General features: G+C 43.9%; 1 protein-coding gene across 5 annotated transcripts in view; it reads right to left on the bottom strand.

Moving 5' to 3' along the window:
- LOC144107788 (uncharacterized) overlaps positions 1 to 23,952 on the bottom strand; it is a 123,339-nt gene extending 99,387 nt beyond the window's left edge. For 3 of the 5 annotated variants that reach the window (XR_013309382.1, XR_013309384.1, XM_077640968.1), the window contains exons 1-2: positions 22,816 to 23,157; positions 2,142 to 2,344 (exon numbers count right to left, since the gene is read on the bottom strand). Coding sequence is in view for 2 of the 5 variants with exons in the window: in XM_077640968.1 (XP_077497094.1) it covers positions 2,142 to 2,215 (74 nt within the window). In the remaining 3 variants the exon portion in view is untranslated. Of the gene's footprint in view, positions 1 to 2,141; positions 2,345 to 22,815; positions 23,158 to 23,877 lie in introns of those variants that run through there. The other 2 variants (XR_013309383.1, XM_077640969.1) reach the window with 2 other exon arrangements.
- Positions 23,953 to 24,160: the final 208 nt, after the last annotated feature.

Raw genomic sequence — 24,160 nt, 5'->3', positions numbered from 1 at the left:
GCTGAATGAGGGGGATAAAGACATCGCAGTTGCTCTTGATGGAAGCTGGCAGAAGCGAGGCCATACTTCCAATAACGGCATAGTCTCTGCGACCAGTGTAGACTCTGGGAAAGTGCTGGATGTGAAGGTTTTGTCTAAACGTTGTCCAAAGTGCAGCATCAAGGGTACAAACAGTGACCCCCTTCATAGAGAGGTGTGCCAAAGCAACTACCAAGGCACCAGCGGTGGAATGGAAGTCGCAGGAGCACTGAAAATTTTCGGCAGGAGTGAGGAGCTTCACGGCGTTCGATACGTCAAATACCTTGGGGATGGCGACAGCAAGGCTTTTATGGCTGTGAAGGCACAAATGCCATATGGTGATTCCGTTGAAATATCCAAGGCGAACTCAAAATGCAAATGAGTCGTTCAACCATGTTGTTTGGGAACGCGCGCCAAAGAATGTGTTTGTTAGGCTTCGGACCCTACGGATGGCAACACTGGATGCTGTTCTTTCATTTAATGATGGTAGCATCGCACGGGCCAACGTTTTGAAGGCGTGTGGATTGAACCCAGGGAGCAACACCATCAAGTGGCTGAGGGAAGCTGACCATAAGCGCATGTACTTTGCGGACCGAGCAACACGACAGCTTACAAAAGAGGCCCGACAGTCAAAACGACAAGCCGAAAAGCAAAAAAATGACGGCGACAGTGACTATGAAGCAGGGGGCTATTAAACCAATTACTATGGAGGCGTTTCTGCGAATAAAAAATGGTTTTTCACATCTTTTTTCTCTTTACACTCTATTATCTCAAAACAGTGTTTTTTCTTACAAAGGTACCATTATTTCCAATGCCTTTCAAGACAGACGGCTGATTTTTTTTTGCAATCATCTACATAAGTGTTGCCAACTACTGAACTAGAATTAAGCAATTTCACTGAGCAGTTACTCTGTTAAGAATTTTGAAATGCGCAAAGAAAGGCCAGATTTGTGTACTACCGGAAAAAATTTTATTAAAAATCGAATTTTCAACACATTTCAAATATTCTAGTTCAGTAAAAAGAGCACAAAATTTGGCAAACAATGATATATGTATTATTAGGCTACTGTTATTAGTTAGTGAGAAACATGTACCTCAACATGGCCTAAAATGCATGGGAAGTATAGGGCTTACCCTGTGCCCTTAAGAGATGTTATTCATTATTGCTTTTGAGTGATCAGCTTGCGATACAGTGTTGTTCAGCTCTTTAATAATCTATCTATATAGTTATGTCTAGATAAAGAAAAGACTCGACCTCTTCCTTTTTTCTACCATGGCCATTAGTGTTTTTCTCAAAATATCGTGGCAGCCGATGATTTGCATTTCATTATGACATCTTTAACCTCTCCCTAAAAATGAACATGCTGTCTTCAGCGTTTCGTTTTGTAAAGCTGCCAGGCGTCAATGAGGCACCGGATGGTGCAGAAGTGCTCCCGTCATTGGAGGATGGACTCACTGAGACCAGCAGAGATGGCCACTCCAAAATTACTGCCAGCTCCTCAAGTCGCAGCCCCAGTGCTGCAGTATGTGTACAGCCAAGCACAAACGGCAGCAACTGCAGCAGAGGAAGCAGTGCTGGTGCTGGCACAATGTTCTCAAAAGAACCATAAGAAGCGACAGGCATCTGCTATGCAGCAGTTGCTTGCTCTCCATAAAGGAGGAACAGAGGCGGCAGCTCAGGCCAAGCAAAAGGCACATATAATGCGAGAAAAAAAAACGTCCCTCACCAAAAAAGCGAATGGCCTCAATGCAAGCATGGTGGTGCTTGCTGGTTTGCAGATCGTCATATAGACCTTCTCAATAAGGGCTCCCTGGTCGTTGCCATATTGTTCGCCGGACTTCAGTGAGCACCTTGTGCTAGCACGCTGGAAGTGGCAGCGGAATCGGTTTCCAACAGTCTAGAGAGGAGGCATTTCGGCAATTCCACGCTCGATGCAAAGGTCTATAGTGACATGTGACAAGATGAGCATAGATCTTTTTACTGCTGGAATTTTATATCGTGGTTTAAGCAGTGAACTGCATTGTGGGGGTTGGCTACCATAGCAGTGTGCAGTATTAACCATTAACAGTGGACACAGTACACTACAGGACTACGGGAAAAAGGGTGCAAACTCAAATCTTACTCGGCAGGAGGAGGTATCCGTGCACCAGATTCAGGCAAGGGCAGCTGGCACCATCTATCCGTCATTGGTGGCATGAAAAAGATCTGCCAGCAACTGACAGGTGCCCTCACTGTGGCACTGCACCGGACATTTGTGATGTGCGACACTTGTGGACGTGCCCAGCGACGGCTCCTATTATGAAATGGTTCCTCAGGGAGGTGGGCCTGCAGTGAAACCGCAAATGTGATTAAGAGAAGTGGACAATGAACCATCACTACACCGGCAACCTCTCCGACTAACTCAGCGGAACTGGACTTCACTCCTTTTAACTTTCTATCTCCTGCATTCCATTCCCCTTTCTCAACTTAAGCCTCATGGCACACTTCTCGAATAAAAAAAAAAGATACACTACAAGAGTATATAGGTACGGGTGCAATAACGAATAAGGTTGTTGCAAGTTCTTCATCTGGCTACGACACCCACTCCAGTGTTACCAATACACATAAAATTATCGCTTGACATTGAGCCTCTGACGCACAGACGAAAAATCGCCTGTTTGCCATTATTTCATAAGGTATACTTCTGTTTTCCTTCGCTTCAGGACTCTCTTCTGCTTTCACCTTTCCGAACATCACACTGTCTCTTCAACTCCATGAGCATTCTACAACTGCACGGCTCTTCAAACGCATTTAACAAGTCGTTCCTGCCTCTTGCAATTGAAGAATGGAATTCATTACCAGTCCATATGGTAATAGAACGCGATCCATATAAGTTCCGGCAGTTGCTGACATCCTATTTAAAAACATGATGTGGAGAAATTCTTGCCTGCTTCTGTTTGCCTCTGTTTACTTTACTGTTGCTGTTTTCATACTTTGTTATTGCTTATTTTTGCATATATCCTGCTGATCACTGATTGTTACAATGTTTGACAGTGACCTACATTGTTGTGTTCGACGTTCTGCCTCCCCCCCCCCCCCCCCCCTTTTATGTCATACCCCTCCCAGGGGTCTTTAAGGGCCAATAAATGATGATGAACATTGCTGTTGGTCTTACGGTATCATTCCACCTGCTCCTCCACAATGAACTAACACCTGTTCACTCAGCATCGTTTGTTACAGGCTTCCATTTTTCTAACAACCAAATGGGCTTTCTTTACATCAGGTCATAGCACACCAATGGATACTGAGGAATTAATAACAAAATTGTACTGACATGAAAATGCAGACATTTATTTTTGCTAACCAACTAGAACAGAGCATGCAATAGCATTAATCATGCTGCACTTCCTTTAAAGCTCTCAACATCATTTTACATACACACCTCATTTTTCTCAGTTTTGTGTGTGGATGATGCGCAAACAAGTGAGGTTTCCATCTCTGGCCGATGTTAATTTGTTATTTTCATGAGCGAAAAAAAAGACAAAATTGCTCAAATGTTGCTTAATCTTTGAGTGGACCAAAAATTTTCAGTCTAATGCGACAATACACACTAACAGCCTTTTTGGTCAGAAGTATCCATGTAGAGTATTTTTGGAATCCTGCCTGTACAGCTACTAATTTGCTGTTCAGGAAGGCTGCTCTATTGGAACGTGTCCTGAACAGACCATGAGCAATCCACCAATGCAATCAGGTGCTATACTCCAATTTTAATGGCCTGCAGAAAAGACCATGCAAGTGCGTGCAAGAACGAACTGGATGCTTTATAGTCATGTTCAAATTTTTTGTACGCTGAAAATTAAAAATGCAAAAGTGTCCAAAATGAACTTTTATTTAAAATGCTGTTTGATAAATTGTTTAGAAGAATCTACACCTGCGTCAAGCACGGCTACAGGCAAGATCAATATTGGAAAAACAAGACTGCACATATCCGTAACCACAAGAAAACAGTGCCCAGTGAAGTGGAGTTGACGGGGGTTAATAAAATGTGGCTTGGCTAGATGCACAACTTGGCACTATTAGAATACACCTGGAAATATAGGAATATCGTTCTGGCATCAGTTGTGCACATAACTTCAACTAAGACAAAACTTTCTCAGACTAGCTCCTGCAACGGTTGTTCAATCCTTAATTCCACCATTCTGAACGTTGCCACACAAAAAGACCGTGTGGTAGCCAGTGGCCGTGCTACAGCCCGTACGCTCTTTGCTTCTCCATGCATACTGTGCAAGGTTGGTTTTGGCGCTGTCTTTGAAAGAGTAGTAAGAAGCAAATAAGACTGCCCTTCACGCCAATTATTTGAGCACTACTTGGAAGTTACTTGAAAACTTAAGATTTGGTTTGGTTTATGGGCGTCTTTCGGGCCAGCAGCCGAGCGCCATAACCACTCAGCGACCGCGGCGGCTACTTGAAAACTTATGAACACACTCGAACCCATGTGTAATAACCCATGTGTGTGCTAGTCGAATAATTAGCTGTCATGAAGAGGAGGGCTGGGGCATTTTATTTTTCAATCTTTTTTCTTGCCCCACCACAATTTTTGTCATGAGGAGGAGATGCGAGTGGAGATGCAATCAAAATTTAAAGTGTATAGTGAACGTGTTTCAGTCATTATTTCTTTTCATAACTGGAAGTGCGACTAAAAGCTTGAACAGCCTGACAAGGCCCGAACCCTTTCAGAATGGCAAAAATGCAGGATGATGTGTCATACAAGAATATTACAAAGAAATAGACAGCAAACGATACAGAGCAGCACATAATGTGCAAACCGACAGGAATACAAAAGGGAAAAAGTTAGTACAATGATAATAAATCGGCAGCAAAAACCGCAGTGATACGCCTCAACAGGTGAATATACAACATCATAGATGCGAGTGTTACATGAACTCTTTCGTCAACCTAATCGAGATGCATAAACCATGTGTAAGCATGGGTAACTACAGTTCCCACTAACAGAGGCTAAACGCAGCAACCATAAGGTCTCTTCCGATTTGGCTGCTCCGGCTGCACCAGTTGAAGGGATGCAGTACCGTCCTCGTTTTTCCAGTGCCGTGTGCACCCTCTGCGCTGTTTTCCTCATTTTATTAAGGCGCAGGCCCAGTTCTGCATTAGTTCTCGGCCGCCATGCACCAGTTCAAGGAGAGGTGCCATTTAAGTGCAAGCATGGCATATATACTGCCTAGCCCCAAGCAGACGGCGCTGAAGCTGTTCAAAAAGAAGCTCAGATGCTCTGCAACCAGGACGATCCAGCCATGGAGACCTCAGATGGCTGCGTATGCCAGGCTTCAGGTAAGTGAAGCTAGCTGCATGCTGGCGATAAACACGCGGTTAGCTGTCAGCCGGGGTTTTACTGTCATAGTCACGTGTAGCGGCAGACCATGATTGTGGCTTGTTTTAGGTACTACTTGTCATTCTGAGGCGTCATGGTAAGCTGCTCAGGCATTTCAAATGATGGTATTTGCCTTTGCAGTTCACGGCCCACGATGAGGACTTGCCTCCTCCAGCACAACCACAAACACCCGTTTCTTCCACCGACAGCGTTCACTAGCCGCTCTTTCTGAAGCAGCACTCACGTCCGATGAAGATGCAGAACTATGGGGCAGTCTCAAAACCAAGTTCTTCATCTCCAAATACTCAGAGATCAAGGACTTGTTTGGAAAAACTAGAGCCCTCAGGTACGATATCCTCCGTGTTCAAAATAACAGTCTGTGCAAGAGAGAAATGTACAGTGCACTGGGCATCGTTTCTCGGATTTCTAGCCTAAATGCTGCTGCAATGTCCTCAAGATTATCCGCAGTGTACGACTTGCAGCTTAGTATACGACTTTTCGTCCCACACTGAGTGCTTGCAGTGTGTGGCAGCTGAAATGCGAATATTTTGATTACAGAATACGTGACAGCAGCAAAGTTCTAGTATTAAAACACTAAAGAAACAATGTGCAGCCCCGGCACGCAAGACATTGCAAGTGCTACTGCGAAAAAGTTTAATCATGTGTTTAGCTCTAAAGTGTACTTTCTTTTTCTATTTAAAGAGCGAAAATAATAGTGACAGAACTTTGCTGGACAAGTGAACAAGGAAATAAGTGCAACATCACTGCCACTCAAGTCCAAAATAAGTGGAAATTGTGCAACCAACCTTAAAAATTTTTTAAAAGATAACAGTTTATCTGGACACCACCACATCAGCTGTGAACATGAGCAGTAAGTTGAGGTTGTTTCTCGACCTGTTCAGTGGTTTAGTCATTTGTGCATCACACAGAGCTGGCTGACATACTGGACAAGCAACACAGTGTAAACCCCACATTGCTCTTGAAGTCTGGCGCAGAAATTCTCCCATGTGGAAGGTCAGGGCGAGAGATAATTACACATAATCAGTGCAACACCCAGCAAGTGATGTGGCGTCCGCTTGTGTACAATTTAAGCAGGGGAAGCACGACGGAAGAACTGCCCAAGCACCTGCCACTACCAACTGAGCGTGACACAACACCAAAGAGGAAGTAGCATAGCTGCTCTCAGCTTGCTCCCCTCTTAGAAGCCTTAAAAAAATTGCGGCAGCAAGAAAAAACAAGAACAGGCGAGAGAGGGATGGAAAGAGGCCAAGGCCAAGCGACACAACGAACGCATAGATCGGTTTGACCGCCTTACAGATTTATTTGCTAATCAGCAAAGAACACCTGGTCAACGATAAAGTTACAGATTTATTTGCTAATCAGCAAAGAACACCTGGTCAACGATAAAGTTGTTACAACCGCACTGCGCACTCAACTTTCATTTTGAAAACACTGCTCATATATAGGGTAATATATTGTGAAAAACACACTAATGATAACCCGTCACTAAGCTCAAGATCAGTCTAGCACTGCTCTTTGGGCAATGAACTCTTGGAAAGACCGGCTGTAGTCTGGCAGGCTGCAGTCAAAGTCCCCTTCACAGTCGTCGTTGCCCACATCTTACTCCTGCGACAATGATGTCATCCCCAGGAAGAAGTCCCTATCATCACTGCATAGGATATGCAGCAATTATGCGGCCACGACAATATAGCAGCTCTGCGCAACACTTTTAGCATCCACAAGATGCAGTCTCCTGAGATGCTGCTTAATCATCCTGATAGTGTTTTCAATTACTCCCAACTGATGAGAAGAAGGAACATCCCCAGAGGGCGGACGTTGCCACGCTGGGGCTGAACCTCAGACCACCAATACCCTATTATAGGTGGGCATTATGTGAAGGGTATTAACCACGTAGCATGTAAGGACCGGTGGGGGAGACTTTTGATTCGGATAATGATGTGAACAAATAAATTTCAACCTGTAACATGATGCTTGTCAGGGAAGCTTCATCCATGTGTCAACAGATAGAAAGAACATAGGAAGAATTATAACTGTCCCCAAGCAGGAAGCCGGGAAAGAACCTCACGCAACCGTCAAGGATCTCACAACTCAGTTCGTGATGCTGCACTGTGAGCTCCTAACCAGAGTGTCAAGGAGAGGAGCCACCCTGCATCTGATGTGGCTAGAGAACTCATCCTCATCAGCGACAAAGAACGTGGGCAAACTGTCAACAGCCTTGCGGGAAGCGGTCGATGTGCTGCAAGCATTTGGGTTCCTGTATGGCAAGCGAACGTCAATTGAAAAAGCAATGGGAATTGTTAACCACTATGAGGGCCGTTCCCAATGTATCCATGGGGGAGAGGGGGGTATTCAAGAAATAAAGACCTACCTGGTCTGAAGAAGCAACTCAACACTGTGTGGTACTGAGTTATTTATCAACAAGAGCCTACGAACATATTCGACGGGAGATGCTTTTGAAGCTACCAGACTGAAAGACTCTAACCAACTATACTGGAACTACAAATGGTGAGACCGGCTTCAGCAAACTGGTGGAAACAGGGCTGATATCTGAAGCCAAGAACTTGGAAAAACTGCAGTCAAAGGTCTGTTTGCTCATTGTGGATAAAATGAAAGTGAAGGAGAAGCTGCAACACAACAAGCAACATTACAGCTTTGTTGGGCAAGCGGATATTGGGCTGGAAGGGCAAACGGTGACCTTGTCATGGCCAATTCACTCCTGTGCTTTGTCATCAGTGGATTGAAAACATTTCGAATTTCAGTTGCACACTATTTTATTAAAAGGCTAACTAACAGGGCCCCACTCCACAAGTTTCTGATTTTTGTAACGCAAAAAGTTGAAGCCTATGGCTTTAAGGATCGTTCGCCTAGTAACTGACAATCACAAAGTGAAAGTGAATTGCATGAAACTGCTCGGAAATGGCCTGCTCATCTACCAAATCGAACACTCCTGTGACCACAAAAGGCTTCTCTTCATTAGCTTTCACCTGTGCCACATGCTGAAGAACATGAGGTCACAGCTTCTATCACGTGACCTTGGCCTGAAAGGTGAGATTTCTGCTCAACGTGTAAAAGACCTCTACGAGCTGCAGAAGGGCTTGTCTGTAAAACCTGTTCGGTTTCTGCGCGGAAAGCACGTCTATCCCAATAACATCGAAAGAATAAATGTGGCAAGAGCCGTCTAGTCATGTCTCCAAGTGTCACCACTGCCTTGGAATACCTCGGGGGTCAGGAAGGGCACACTTGTGCCAAGTCATTTTCAGTCACAGGACCAACAATTACGTTCATGAAGAACTTTTATCAGTGCTTTGTGCTTCATGACGTTAGTAATTCAATGCAGTACATACACTAGAATTTTTCAAATGCTCGGCAGTTCCACCACAGTGCTGATCCGTGGCTGGATAGGCTTGAGGTCACTTTTCCTATGTACTTAGAAGCATTAAAGAAAAGGTGTGGACATTCCCATGAATTCTTCACAAACAAAATGTATGAAGCCGTTCTCATAACCAACCACCTATTCCACAGTGGCACGCGTGAAATATTTTTGACAAAAGAGGAGTTCTTTTTCGTGCTCACCTAAAGCTCAACAGCGATCCCATTGAATCCGTGTTCAGAAGCTTGCACATGTCATCCAAGTGCAACGTCATCTTGAATGTTCAGGCTGCACTATCAGGTCTTGAAAAGCTGCTAAATATCGCGATTGCTGCATACAATGCAGCGTCCAATACTGCTCACAGAGAGAGTGTTGCTATGTCAGAATCCATGCTAGCTGATACCGTTTCGTCTGGCCGGCCAGCTTCTACTTCAACTCCAAAACCTTTCTTGATGTCAGCTGTGCAAGCAGTGTCGAAGCTGTCAAGAGCAAAATTGGTATTGCAGAAACCGACTACAGCGATTTTACCACAGCACCTGCGATCTCTACAGATCTCGGCGACCGCCTATGTGGGCGGCTGCATCACACGAGTTGTAGGAGAGTATATGGACTGTGAGAACTAAATTTCTTTATGTACAAAGCCGGTTAGCAACCAGCCACTCCTGCATTTCATTCATAGCCAAGACCAAGGGGTATTGCAGTACCCATCTGATCAACTTCTGTTCATTCTGGACTCTCTAAAGCTTTTACTGACCATGCCCTGCAGGAGGACCAGACCTTGCAGAAACAACTGACTACATTATTGGAGTACGCCGTCCCAGCTCTCTGCACTTCAAAGTCGCGAAAGTGCAAGAGCAGTGACAACTACAAGCACAGGATAAGGCAAATGAACCTAATATCGGTTCATTTTCTGAGGCCGCTCCTCTGCAACTACCGGATGCGGCAGATATTTGAGAAAGCACGTTATAGGTGACCCCACATCCTCTGCAAAAAAGCTAAAAATCTTTTTTCACTGCAGCTAACCATGGCAGAGCATCAGCTCACTCAAGAAATGAACAGGCATGCTGTCGTAGAGTCCTTGGCTGCAGGACACCCCGATTCAGAGATTGCTACATTCTTGAAGGTTGCCCCATCATTCATCTTCAAAGTTCGGAAAGAAGTGGACGTTGCCAGTGGTGATGTGGACGCAGTTTCTCAAAGGAAACGACTTTGTCGGCATTCTGACACTCTTAAAACGCCAGAATTCATCAGTCGTGTCCAAGCTGTCATTGATGAAGACCCTGGCAAGTCGATAAGAGCCATCGCCAAGGAGGTGGAAGTTGACGAGGCCACTGTCAGACGCGTAGTTCATGACGACCTTCGCTACAAGTCCTATGCTATGCGGAGAGTACAGTTCATGTCCGAGAAAACCAAGGAGGACCGCCTATGCAGAGCTAAGCGCCACCTGAACAAATTGAAGCACCCAGAGGAGCCTGGAATGCTGTGGTTTTTCTCTGATGAAAAGAACTTCGTCCAGGACCAGAAGGTCAACCGCAGAAGTGACAGGAGGCTGTGTCAAGGCCCTGAGGAAGTCCCAACCATGATGAAGACAAAATTTCCAGCATCAGTGATGGTCCTGGGCGTTGTGAGCAGTGAAGGAGATGTGATGCCTCCTCATTTTTTTCTTCAAGGTAGCAGGGTCAATGCCGTTGCTTACGCTGATGTACTGAACACGGTTGTGAAACCTTGGATTACTTCTGTGGCACGTGGGAGGCCATATGTTCTCCAACAAGACTCTGCGCCATCCCACATAGCCCATACATCCCAAGAATGGATGGCTGAAAACCTCCACGACCATGTCACTCCAAACATGTGGCCTCCCAGCTTCCCAGATCTTAACCCTATGGACTATTACGTATGAGGTGTGGTTGAGAGAGAGTCCAATAGACACCCACATAACACCATTGCGGCCCTAAGAGGTGCTGTTGTTGATGCAATGGCGAATGTTCCGAAGACTCACCTCATCACTGCCTGTGGTCGGTTTCGACCGCACGCGGAATCCGTGATTGCTGCTCTTGGCGGTTTCATTGAATAATAAAATTCATTGCATGCATGGCTACCTGTACACAATGTTAACTGGTCGTAAACTATCTCTCCCCAGTATCTGTGTCCGTTTTCACGTGGACATAACTTTGTTCCCAAATACCTGCCGCACCCGGTATGCTTTCGACATCAATGACAGACATGATGCAGTAAAACAATTTGCAAAAATGCCCCTTCCGTGAAAGCAGATGAAACCACGGGAGTATGCTTCACCGACATATGTGAACTTTGGCCTCCAAAATAAACGCTTTTATTTCCTTCGTTAGGATAGTCTAGTCATTGCCATGACTCACAACACACTAACTTTGAAATCATGAACCTCTACATTACGGAAATGATAACTGCATGCAGATTGTGCAGCGCCTCGTGTTACATATATAACGAGATGAAAAAGCAAACTAAGAACTTATCGAAAGAAATCCGTAAAGCGAAAAGGGCATACTTCAGCACACTAGGCCAACAACTAAATACAAACCCAAAGGCAGTCTGGAAATATGTTAAAAATAAGAGAAACAGCAGGGTCTCTGCGCCTGATATACTAGACGCAACTGATTTTGGAAGGGATTCAAAAGGTAAAGCGAGAAGTTTCAATCTTTATTTCCAATCGGTGTTTTCCGATCCCATTAATACACATACTGACTTTCAATCTTCCAGCACCCTGACCAGAATGAATGACGTAGAAATTTCTGAACGGGGGATCATGCTTTTATTACAGAAAATTAAAGTTACATCAGCACCAGGGCCTGACAACATTTCCAATTACGTTTTGAAAAATTGTGCAGCTTCAGTTGCCCCGTATCTCGTTGCATTATTTCAGAAATCGTTAGAGAATTCTTCTTTGCCCCTTGACTGGAGAAGTGCCAATGTCGTTCCGATTCATAAGAGTGGTGATAAAACTAAAACATGTAACTATAGGCCCATATCGCTGACGAGCGTGTCGTGCAAAACACTGGAACATGTCATTTATACTCAGTTAATTAGCCATCTACAAAACAATAGTTTTTTCTGTTCGACACAACATGGATTTAGGTCCGGCTTCTCATGTGAAACACAGCTCGTGGAATTCACACATGACATTTCTGTTTCCTTAAACTCTGCCGGTCAGGTAGATTGTATATTTTTAGATTTTCGAAAAGCGTTCGATTTAGTTGCTCACAACCTATTGTTACAGAAGCTTTCAAAATTAAATATTCCTACCTCACTCTTATCCTGCATTGAGGCGTATCTTGCGGAAAGGAGACAGTGCGTGGTTGTCGACGGTGTCAGCTCGGAAAGTGTGGGTGTAACTTCAGGTGTTCCGCAGGGGTCGGTTTTGGGCCCTCTTCTATTTCTCATTTTTATAAATGACCTCACTAGTAACATTTCAAGTATAATCAGACTTTATGCTGATGACTGTTGTATCTACCGCAATATTTCTTCTGAAGCAGATGCAATTTCACTACAGCATGACCTCAACTCTGTATTCTCTTGGTGCAACAACTGGAATATGGCGCTAAACATCTCCAAATGTAATCTGGTCCGGTTTACAAAAAAGAAACAATTCCTCCAAACAGACTATTTCCTTGGTAGCACTGAATTATCCGCAGTTTCAACTTATAAGCACTTGGGAGTCTTTTTTTCTACTGACCTATCATGGAATACACACGTAAATTACATATCTGCTAAAGCCAGTCGCACATTAAACTTTCTCAGACGTAACTTTAAGGACGCTCCCCTTACGCTGAAGGAGACATTATACATGTCTACTGTACGTCCGATACTTGAGTATGCTTCCGCGGTTTGGGACCCGCATACAAAACTGAATATTGAGGAGCTGGAGCGCGTCCAGAAACGGGCTGCTAGGTTTGTGTCCGCCGATTACAATTTCCAAAAAAGTTCTTCTGGTTTGCGCGAGAAGTTGGGATGGCCATTACTTGAAAACAGGCGCAAATATTTGAGACTCTCTTTCTTTTATAATGTGCTTAATAATAAAACTGGAATTCCAAAAGAGAAATACATTAGTGAACCCAGCTACATTTCCGCCCGCACTGACCACCCACTTAAGGTGCGCGAGTACAATTGCAGTATAAACGTATTCAAATATAGTTTTTTCCCACGAACAGTGCATGATTGGAACTGTCTCCCTTCGCGGGTCGCTACCGCTCCTCCTACATCGTTTCTGACCGATTTGCAAAGCCACCTGTCAATATAAGTGCAATAATTCTTGTCCGAGTGTATTATGTTTTAAGCAGTGCTGTATTTTAAAATGTATCTTTTTTTTGTGTGTGTATGTGTGTGTTTAGGGTATGTTTGCCTTTCTACAATGGTTTTTATTTTGTTTGTTTGTTTGTTTGTTTTTGCTTCCGTGTGCATGGGTTTATTGTATTTTCTGTGTAGACCGCATCATTTTCCTAATTTATTATGTACTAGATGTTTGTTCTTATTTATGATGTTTCCCCCCTATAATATTGCCCCAATGAGGGCGCTGTAAGTACTGTGTATAAATAAATAAAAAAAGCAGTGACCGCAGGGGGGCCTTTTTCCCGTGCACCACACTGTCTCACATTAAAAGCCAGAAGAGTGGTGTCTGTTCAGACACAGCGTGCCAGTGTTGCAGGAAGAACTTGGCAGAATGTCCTGTTTCTGTACTCTCATAACTCAATTGCTTTAAGCCCCCCATTTTCCGGATCCACTTTTGGCTTCCTTTCCGGTGGCAACAAAGCTAACTGTAAAAAAATTCACGAATGTAACACGGAAATGTGTGCCATTCTGGAAGCAGTCTGACGGCTTTGTGCACTAAATTATTTAGGACATACACTCCTGGCTTGCACGCAGTCTACTACACAAGTAGGCGGTAGCATACACACCTAGGCACCGCCGCGGTGGCTCAGTCGTTAAGGCGCTTGGCTGCTGACTTGAAAGATACGGGTTTGATCTCCGCTGTGGCGGTCACATTTCGATGGAGGCGAAATTTCAATTTCAATTCAATTTATTTCAACACTACAATGTTGAGGACCGCGAAACAAAAAGCCTTTTGTGGCTTGACAAAATCCGGAGCCCCTTTTAACAAGCAGTGACAGAGCATAGGGTTAGGTATTACATATTAGGCTAGAATTACCTAAGTCCCAATAACATGAATGTCAGACATAATGTATATATATAATATATACATACATATATGTGTAAAATGAATTCAAGTGAAACAGAAAGTATATGCAGTACATATAGCACTCACGGACAATTGAAACCGAAAGAATTAACGCTAATTACTAATGCACATTATACAAATATGAAATTAACAAATGGGTCACATAAAACATACTGCAATGCACAATTCGGCAAATACACTGTTACAAAAACAATTTCTTCCATTTTTGCGGAAACAAAGAAAAGATAGCTACCTAGATAGCACTATAATGAAACTTATACAGTGTTAATTTTATTTAGACAAGATGGTAATGTAAAGCGCAACATTTGGTATGTGTAATCAGTCCTTGCCTGTGGCATCTCCCAGAGTTCGCAACTGCGCGTATTTAGCTTCCCATCTCTACGTTTTAAGTTCGATATAGTATTTAACGTGTTATTATTTCTTTTAATACCTGTCTTATATCAGTGAATTAGTGTTTGCTCATAAATATCAGGCATAGGAAGTAAATTCAGTTTTTTGAAAAGTGGGTGTGTATGTGTGTCGTGGGGAACGTCCAGAATACTACGGACGGCCTTTTTTGTATTCTGTGTTATGTGGTGATATGAGAAAGTGTCGCAGTACCCCAAACAAGATGGCAATAATGAATTTGGCTGAGAAGCAAGGATTTGTATAGGAGAAGTTTGATGCTTTTAGGGAGAAAATATCTTAACCTGCATAAAATCCCACTCACACGGGATATTTTCGCAGCGACTAAATCCACATGCAAATTCCACAACATATGTTGTTCGAATACAACCCCAAGACATTTAACAGTAGGCACAATCGGAATGATAGAATTATTAAGTTGTAATGTTAGGTCTGTAGCGACATTACGATTTCTCGGTCTGAACAGAACAGCTGTTGTTTTCTTAATATTTATACTAAGTGAATTTTCGGTAGACCACGAGGACAGTTTTGTTAGTGCTTCATTTGCGATACCGATAGCCTCGGTGCAATAACCAGAATAGTTGTGTCGTCCGCGTACATAATAAATTTCACATTATTATTTATAGTAACTAAGTCATTGATATAAATACAAAAAAACAGGGGCCCCAGAAAACTTCCTTGTGGCAATCCCGCGTGAACTGGCTTTAAATTATACACATATCGTTCTATGATCACTTTTTGCATACGGTGTTGCAGATACGACTGTATTAATTCAAGAAATACGCCACGAAATCCATAATTTTCAAGTTTGTTGAGTAGTGTGGAATGATTTATACAATCAAACGCCTTCCAATAATCAACAAAGATGCCCAGAGTACATAATTGCAGTTTAAAAGACTTTATCACCCCCTTTGTACAAAACTACTACCTTCGCAACCTGAAGTCTTTTCGGGAACGAGCCCCTGGAAAATATCAAGTTGATTATGTGTACTAATGCAGGTAGAATCAAGTCCAGGACATGCTTAATTGGCATGATCTCAAATCCTTCGACGTCACAACATCTGCTGTTTTTGATAGACATAAAAGTAGTAAATACTTCATTTTCTGTAGTAGGCGCTAAAAATGCGGATTGTTTAGTCCTGCAGCGAAGATAACTCAAAGAATTAGGATCATGAGTACTGTTTACTAAGGTTGTGAAATAGTTATTAAATGTACTTGCAAGCGTCTCATTTGATAAAACTTTATCACCTAGTGTAATTTCTGTTATAGTCGTGTTCTTATCTCCTTGCCCAAGAAAACCATTAATACGTTTTCAGATAACATCAGATTTCTTTATTACGTCATTATTGAACAAATTATTCAAATACTGTCTCTTCTCTTTACGCAAAAGACTATTTGCTTTGTTCCTTTGCACCTTGAATTCATGCAAAGCTTTTTCAGTCCTGGTGTCAATAAAAGTCTAGTAGAGGCGGTTTTTGGCACGAATTTCATGGATACAGATTTTATTTATCCATGGTTTTTTGGCTTTACGTGCTGGTTTAACTACTTTGTATTTGAAGCATTTATCATAGGTATCCTTAAACCTAGCGCAAAAGTACTCATAAGCAGTTTCTGGATCACTGGCACGCATCAGTTCTGACCAATCTATTAGCGATATTGCCTCACGAAAATACTTCAGGCTTTGCATATTGACATCACGAACCATTTGTGGTAAACGGTGTTTGGATGTTGAAGGTGAACACTGGGTCATCAAAAAAAATATTAGAAGGTGATCACTTATATGAGCACTCACAACACCAGATAAAATGTTAGAATGGTGGATGTTGGTTATGAAGAAGTCAATTAATTTCGATGTATCTATTGAAATACGAGTCGGACTATTTATAACATTTTCAAAACCATTTGATTCGATTGTCTTGCTAAGTTCTTCTCGAGAAGTAGAAGCCTTTAAGAAATCAATGTTTAGGTCCCCTGCCAGAATTAACTTGTAACCATTATCAGTCACCCAGCAGAAGCATTTTTCCATAGAAGACAGAAAGTTCTGCGTGCTCGATTCTGGTGGTCGACACAGGACGCAGAAAACATTATCATTGCACTGAACAGTAAGCACTTCATAATCCAACGTAACAAGAGAAAAAGATGCAACAATTTTGCAACGGAGTGTGCTTTTTGCCATTAACAGAACGCCACCTCTTCTTCGACATAATTGATTCATAAAAAATGTTGTGTAGCCAGGTGACTTAAGAACTTCCGATTCACATTGATACCATGTTTCTGTCACCATTAATATGTCAGGATCAAAGCCAAATGCAGCGATAAGTGCAAGAATCTGTTCCTCTTTATTTCGGGCAGACTGCGCATTAAGATGGATAAAAGATAGGCAGTTCTTATTTTCAGCATACAGGCTGCCAACTTCATGCGGCGCAAAATATGATGCGTGCGTAGCGCTTCCAAACATGACGTCATCATTAGTAGCCATGAAACCTTGGTTAGTCAATTTTTTCCAGATCAGAAACATGCATTATTTGCAGTGACCGGGAGGATTCACTTTTCCTAGTCATCTAGTTAAAGCCGCTATTCAAGACTGAGCTTGTGAGCCTGAGTGAGGAGCTAGGCGTTAAGGTTGGCCAGGAGATGACAAAATAAGAGATACTTAAAGAAGGGAATTGCGCTAAAAAAGACACGGATGAGAAAAGACAAGGACGGGCGCAAACTCGCGACTGATTTTATTCAGAAAGAACACAAATATATATATACCTAGATTCTTATCCAATCATTGCCTAAGCGCACATGCCAGGAACGTTTTCTCTTTCTTATACAAATTGATACTAGAATCGCTTACGCATTCATCACCTGACTTATCAATGAAAAAAGCCTCTGCGAGTTCACGTGCTACCTGGTTACGACTGCGCCTTAAGATTTTTGTTCTAGCCAGCAAAGGCTGGCATGCTTTATCAGGCGTAGCCAAAGGGCATGCGCCGCAATGTAAGGGCAAATTGGACCCTTTTCCGTTAACCATAGAAAGCTTGTGTTCCCTTAGTCGTTCATTTATACAACGGCCCGTCTGGCCGATGTAAACTTTTCCACATGTCAGGCATGCCAGCCTTTGCTGGCTAGAACAAAAATCTTAAGGCACAGTCGTAACCAGGTAGCACGTGAACTCGCAGAGGCTTTTTTCATTGATAAGTCAGGTGATGAATGCGTAAGCGATTCTAGTATCAATTTGTATAAGAAAGAGAAAACGTTCCTGGCATGTGCACTTAGGCAATGATTGGATAAGAATCTAGGTATATATATATTTGTGTTCTTTCTGAATAAAATCAGCCGCGAGTTTGCGCCCGTCCTTGTCTTTTCTCGTCCGTGTCTTTTTTAGCGCAATTCCCTTCTTTAAGTATGTACGACCGACTCGCCCAACAACGTGCACTCCTAAAATATGAGATCATTGTGGCAATGGAATGTTTTTATGCCGAGAACAGGCAAGTAGAAGCAGCATGAAAAGAGATGCAAAGATGCCAAGCGGCTGAGCAAAAGCGGTTAGAGCTGGAAGTTGAGAAATTTCGCCGAGAAGTTGATCTCGGAAAGACCAGTGGTGCTGAATGAGTAGAGGCAGTGGGCCGGCAAGATCTATATGATGCATCGAAATTGTTGCAGCTCTTCAAGAGTGGGCAAGACATAGGCCTCTATCTTGTAAACTTCGAGAAAGCTTGCAAAAAGCAGTTTGATCGCAGCTCTTGGATGCGACGTTTGCTGAGCTTGCAACCTTAGGAAGCAGCAGATGCAATCATTAGACTCTCTGTTGTTGAGTGAATGAGAGCCTTTTTAAGAACTTGCTTATCGCCAAAAGCAATCAGACAGAGGTTTCGGAGCCTAACAAAGCAGGGTGCTAGCTATGCAGAGTTTGCCTATGAGTTGAAGGCAAACCTAGCGGAACGGATGAAAAACATCAAGGCCAATAAGATAAATAATCGCTATTGAGTAGTTTTTTTCGAAAGTGCCAGAGTCGATGAAACTTGGAAATCAGGACAGGGCTGTCAGCTTGGTGCAGGCAGCCGCCGAACTGAGCCGGTTGACGGGGAAGAGCTGGACAGAGCACCGGTGGAGAATGGTTCAAAGCCGAAGCACGGGACAGCAAAACTACGATGAAGCCTACTAAAACTAAAAAGCTAGAAAGTGACCTGGAAGGAAAGGGGAATGATGACCGCTCAAACAAAAGATTTTTTGTGCACACAGGCAGCTTACATGCTGTAACTGCCAGGAAACAGGGCACATCGCTGCGGAATGTCGCAATCCAAAAGTAACATTTGCTTACGCTTGCAATTCAGCTACAAATGAGGAGCTGGTGAGCCCACACATGCTTAATCTCGAAGCAGAGCGAGAAGTTGGGTATGTTGGTATTGATTCCTCTTGAATGACAGCCTAGACACTCACTGTGAACAGAAGATATGTCGGGTGCTCAGGACAGTGGAGCGAAAATTGATCTTGTACATCCGGACTATGTTGAAGAAACGCAATACAATGGCAAATGCGCCTCAATAAAACCTATACTGGAGGAAGCAAGCGTATGCCTTCCAGTAGCTGACGTGGTCGTAAGCGGGCCATTCGGTGAAGCTAGCAGTGAGGTGGCAGTTTCAAACAAGCTGCCGCCCCAGTACCCCTACTTGATCTCTATCCGAAATCCGACTGCTCTCTCTATCCGACTGCTGAAAGATCAAGGAAAAACCATGACAGAAAGAACTGTTCAGGCTCTGACAAGAGCTAAAGTGCGTGCTCTCGCTGCTAAGTTACACACGACAAAGCCTAACTCGGAGAAGGATGCGACAGAAACCCATGACACGTGTGCACAGCCTCCAACTTTACAGAAATACGGCCACAAAAAGAGCAAAGGTGAGAAGTCCGACATACAGAATAATGAAATTAGAAAGCAACCGTCCACACTGCACTCGGATGAAACGGTGACAGAGCAGTTGCTTATGCTTCCATCATCAGATTCAATAGACCGAATTCTTGGAAAGGTGACCAGGGACACTTCTATTAAGAAGCAGGCAGAAGATCCGACGCTCAAAGATATGTAGGAATCGGCTAAAGAAGGAGTCGCTCATAAGGATGTGAGCTTCCCAGTGAATAATGGAATATTGTATTGACACTAAAGCTGTACCAAAGGCTGCGTGTTTGACCAGCTGGTAGTGCCAGGCAAGTATCAGGTCGACGCCTGGTTCCTTTGTCTCAGAGCGGGTTGGTTGGGACATTTAGGGGTCTGTGGGACAAAAGTCCGTTTTCAATCTGAATTTTATTGGCCAGGTTGCTTCAAGCATGTTGAAAACTATGCCAGGGCATGCAACACTTGCCAAACAGTGGGAAAGCCGCATAATATGAACAAGGCTCCGCTCAAACTTGTCCCTCCGACACTTGAGCCCTTTTGTCATTTGGCATCGTGGACCATTCCCCGTTACAAAATCAGGGCATTGATACTTGGTGACTGCTGTTTGTCCAGCCACAAAGCTTTTGGAGGCCATACCCATTAAAGAACAAAGTTCCGTGGAAGTAGTCAATGCACTGCTGTCCATCTTTCAAGAATAGGATTTCCACAGGAGATTCAGTAACACCAGGGTACGATGTTCACAAGTGTTCTTTCACAGCTCTGTTCATCACCAGCAGCCAAACAGCGTTGAACAGTGACGCACAGTCCTGCAGTACATATTGAGAGCATTTATCTTTGAAAAGAAACGCCAGTGAGACGCATGTATTCCCACAATTCGAACCACTTTGCGGACAGTCGCTCATGAAGCGATTGGATTCAGTCCGGCAGAGCTCATGTATGGGCAGGTTACGCCTACTAAGGGAATCTTGTGTAAAAAGGCACTGCCTACTAAGGGAATCTTGTGAGTCAAAAGGCACAGACCCCAGCCATAAGCAGAGAACTCTGAATTCTCTTCTTTCTTAGTGTTTGTTGTTTGGTTTGGGTTAGATCTGAGCATTGTTTAATTCTGCACATTTTTTAATATTCCGAGCAGTGTTATTAGAGTGTTAATGTTCGGTTAGGTTTTCAACATAGGTTTTTTGTGTGTCAGTGTTTGTTGCTGCCCAATGTGTATTAAATGTGTGTTTTCATCATCATCGTGCCTCGAATGTTCATTCGATCTGCCTGGCCGGTCTCCACTGAGATTCTAGACACGGCTCCATCAAAATTCGACCGCCGCGGCCGAAATCAAACCCGCGTCTTTCGGGTGAGCAGCCAAGCGCCATCACCAATATCATTCTGAATCCGTAACCATCCTGACATAGCAAGGTATCAGAAGAAAACTAACGCAAAGTAGCATCTCTTCGGCGCCTTAGCAATGCTACACTACAGCAAGTAATTATGACACTCCAGCTGATACAACTACAGAAGCATTTCAAGCCTGACAAGAAGCCCGCGGAAGCATGAGTGGACTGGAAAGCGGCCTGCCAGCTTTGCAATGCGGCATGCGAATATGGCACAAAACCAGAACCAACAAGGCAAGCGCTGCTAGTTCGTGTCATGGGCTTAACATCACGGAAGGTTATGAATACATCCCGTTTTCCTCCGCCAGACGAAGATAAACAGAGAAGAGATACAGCAACAGCCATTTTTGTGATGTTTCTACAAGAAATGCCTTCATTACAAAAACGTGATGCAAGTGACAGCTGTCTCCAACAGCAAGTGTCAGAAAGCAAACCTGTCATCTGACAAGTTCATTGCTAGACTTCAGCACCAAGCAGTAAGGTGCGGCTTCGGCGACAAGCATGACCACTTCCTTGGCGACAGGATCACCGTTACCATCCACGACGCAGCACGAGAAAGGCAGGTTCGCGAGAAAGACTTAACACTGGAGATAATCATCACTATGTGCAGAGCGGCTGAAATTTCCAAGCAGCATGTATCTTCTTTAGCAATGACTGCGGATGCACAGGAAGTGAATGTGGACAAGTTGAACAGAAAAGGAGGCAAGCACAACTACAATAAGGCAAGCAACAGAGGACAACCAACGTTGCATCGAAGGAACAGTAAGCCCCAAAAAAACAGTGCAACAGCGTACATGCAGCATACACCAGCCCCGATTGTGTTCTGCCAATGGTTCTACCTGCAATGCGTGTGGAAACTTCAGACACTTCGCGAGTGTTTGCCGTCAGGAACAACAAACAACGCAGAGAAAAGCACGGATGCTTGGTGCTGACCAAGGCAACAACTCCAACCAGGAATTCTCACAGTGTGTATTCCGCTTACAACGATACCAGATATAGCGATATATCACATATAACAATCAAATTCATTAGACATCAATTCTCCTATTGCCCCTATGTAAAAATAAACCATATACAGTGGAGACCACTTAAACATAACCGCTTATAGTGCAGGACCAGATATAATGCGTTTTTTCCAGCCACCAGTTTGCCTCCAATAGAACTCAATGAAAAGTCATATGCTCTGCACCATGCAATTGTCTTGAACTGCCCAGCAGGCAGCACTTCCCATGATGCCACCGCAAGCGATAACATGCTGCCTATCGCCCGTGACGTCACCACAAGAGCATATAAAAATGGTACATGGGAAATAAAGCTTGCTTTTTCGCTTGTGTTACTGAGATGTTCACTCGAAACACAACAGCGGTGACAAGACATGACGGCCCTTGATGGGGATGCCCTTGAAGAGGGACTACTGATACAGGACAGCAGAGGCGGTTCTATGTCACTGGTGCCAAGTTCACTCTAGTTTAAAGAACATGGCATCGTTGACTCAATTTACGCAAGGCAACCTAGTTCTAATAGCATAATCTCTTGCTGCATAGTTTTATTACCAGTGCTTCCTGAATTGCACAGCGAGGGCCGGAAAGACGTGCTTAAAGAGCAAACACCAACGGCAAATTTTTTTCTGTAGCCGGTTCGCCTTACCGCAAAGTACGGTAACGCGTTGCCGTTGCCAGGCTTGCCTGGCCACATGTGCCGTACAGTAGCAGTTACCGTAGTTACCGTGTTTACCTTACGGTGGTGCTAAAACTCGCCACTGCCTCCGACGGCAAACTGCGCTGTTGCCCAAAGACAGGTCAGGGCGGCAGCTTAGAGCAGTAACGCCACAAACTTCTACAGAAACTAAGAAAAGGCAGCAAAAGGTGACCTGACAAAAACTGCGAGCTGCGCATTCCGTAACCAGAAAATACCAGCACAGCATCATAACTTCTGCCTGGCGCGCGTCGTCCTTCGAAAGCACCGCAAGTGGCGTCCGATGACGCTGATACGCGATATATGATTGATGACGCTTATATTCGGGATAAAGCAGGGCCACTGGACGGACCGGTCGAGCACAAAGCGTGGTGACCGTGCAGACACGTGGTCACGAAAAAATTACTGCGATCATTGACAAAAAATCAACGACGGCAGTCGTGGCGTACCTGGATGGCGTTTCAGATTTTTGTCAGTCGCAATCGATCCTGACTTGGCATCTCCACTGAAGGAGCCACACTAACTGAAGTAAAGCTTCGTATTAAGTTCGTAACGTTCTTTGTCGCAACAACCGGTGACAACTAAGGTGGTTTGAAGCATGCAGTTGTTTTTTTTTCTTCATGGTTTGAAGAGGAGGCGCTGGTTTGATGCATCCGCACCGCTCGAAGCGTCACAACGTAAAAAGAGTGCTTGCGTATTTACGCAGATGCTACACCACTGAAAAACCTTCCAACGCAACAGGTCGTGCTTCCAACTTTCTACGCTTCCAATGTCAGCGTTATGGGATTGTTTGCGAAAAAAAAAATTTTTTTTCAAACATAAACGTTGTTGCAAATAATACAAAAAAAGACAGATAGTTTCTTACGTTTGTTAAATATTCATGTCTTTGTTATTCCAAAAACTACCGTGGAATTTTACTGGCTACAATTATAATTGTTATATCTATGTTTTGGTTTTGTTTATTTTGTTTTTCTCCAGTTTATTTTTTCTGACGCGCGCTATTTTTGAGTTTACAAAATGTCCGCTACATTTGCCCCCCTTCGGCCCACAGACGCATTGTGCCTTCCTCTCGAAACAAAGGACTTTCATCAGTCAGTAGTCAGTTGTGACAAGTCGTGCCGACGTGCACAGTGCAACAGGCAAGACAAGAAGCACGTCACTGCTTCCGCTTCTGCAGTTTACAAACAAACAAGGTTGCGCTGCAGTCGCTAGCGGGCTCGCTGTAGGCAAAAGGCCAGGGAGTGGCGTCGCGGAGAGGTGTTGAGCGCGGGTTTTCAAGGCTTGTAGGAACTTGGTAATTTCTCGAAGTACACGCGCTCGCATTGGCCAAGTGAGGCGTATTCAGAGAAACAGTTCGCCACTGTGTATTGTACAGTATTGTGCGTTTTTATCGCTGACACTTTCAAAAGTTTCCCCGCCTCAACCGCTGGCTCGTTTGCGGTGAAACTGCACACAGAGCTTGCGTATTATGGTAACTTTTGTATCGTAGGAAGTTTAACAACGGTACTTACTTAGTTGAGCCGTGCATGGTGCGAAAACATAATCGTCTACGTAGAGATCGGCAACCAAAACCCGCAGACGACGCTTTTTCGCTGAAGGGCGGCAGTGGCGCCATCTGTTTGCGGTAGCGCAAAGCGTACCGTCAAGGCCGTCGAGGAGAGCGTTGCAAGGAGCGCAGGCCGTTTGAATATGCCGTTCCTGTAGTTTCGTCTGCTTCTACTGAAGCGCTTACAACACTTTCGACTAATTAAGCGGAAAAATATCAGAACAAATGATTTAACGAGGCTTTACCTT

The sequence above is a fragment of the Amblyomma americanum genome, chromosome 10 (genome assembly GCF_052857255.1).
Source record: "Amblyomma americanum isolate KBUSLIRL-KWMA chromosome 10, ASM5285725v1, whole genome shotgun sequence".
NCBI lineage: Eukaryota > Metazoa > Arthropoda > Arachnida > Ixodida > Ixodidae > Amblyomma > Amblyomma americanum.
Note: the sequence above shows the minus strand (reverse complement) of the source record. Positions and strands in the feature narration are given on the sequence as shown.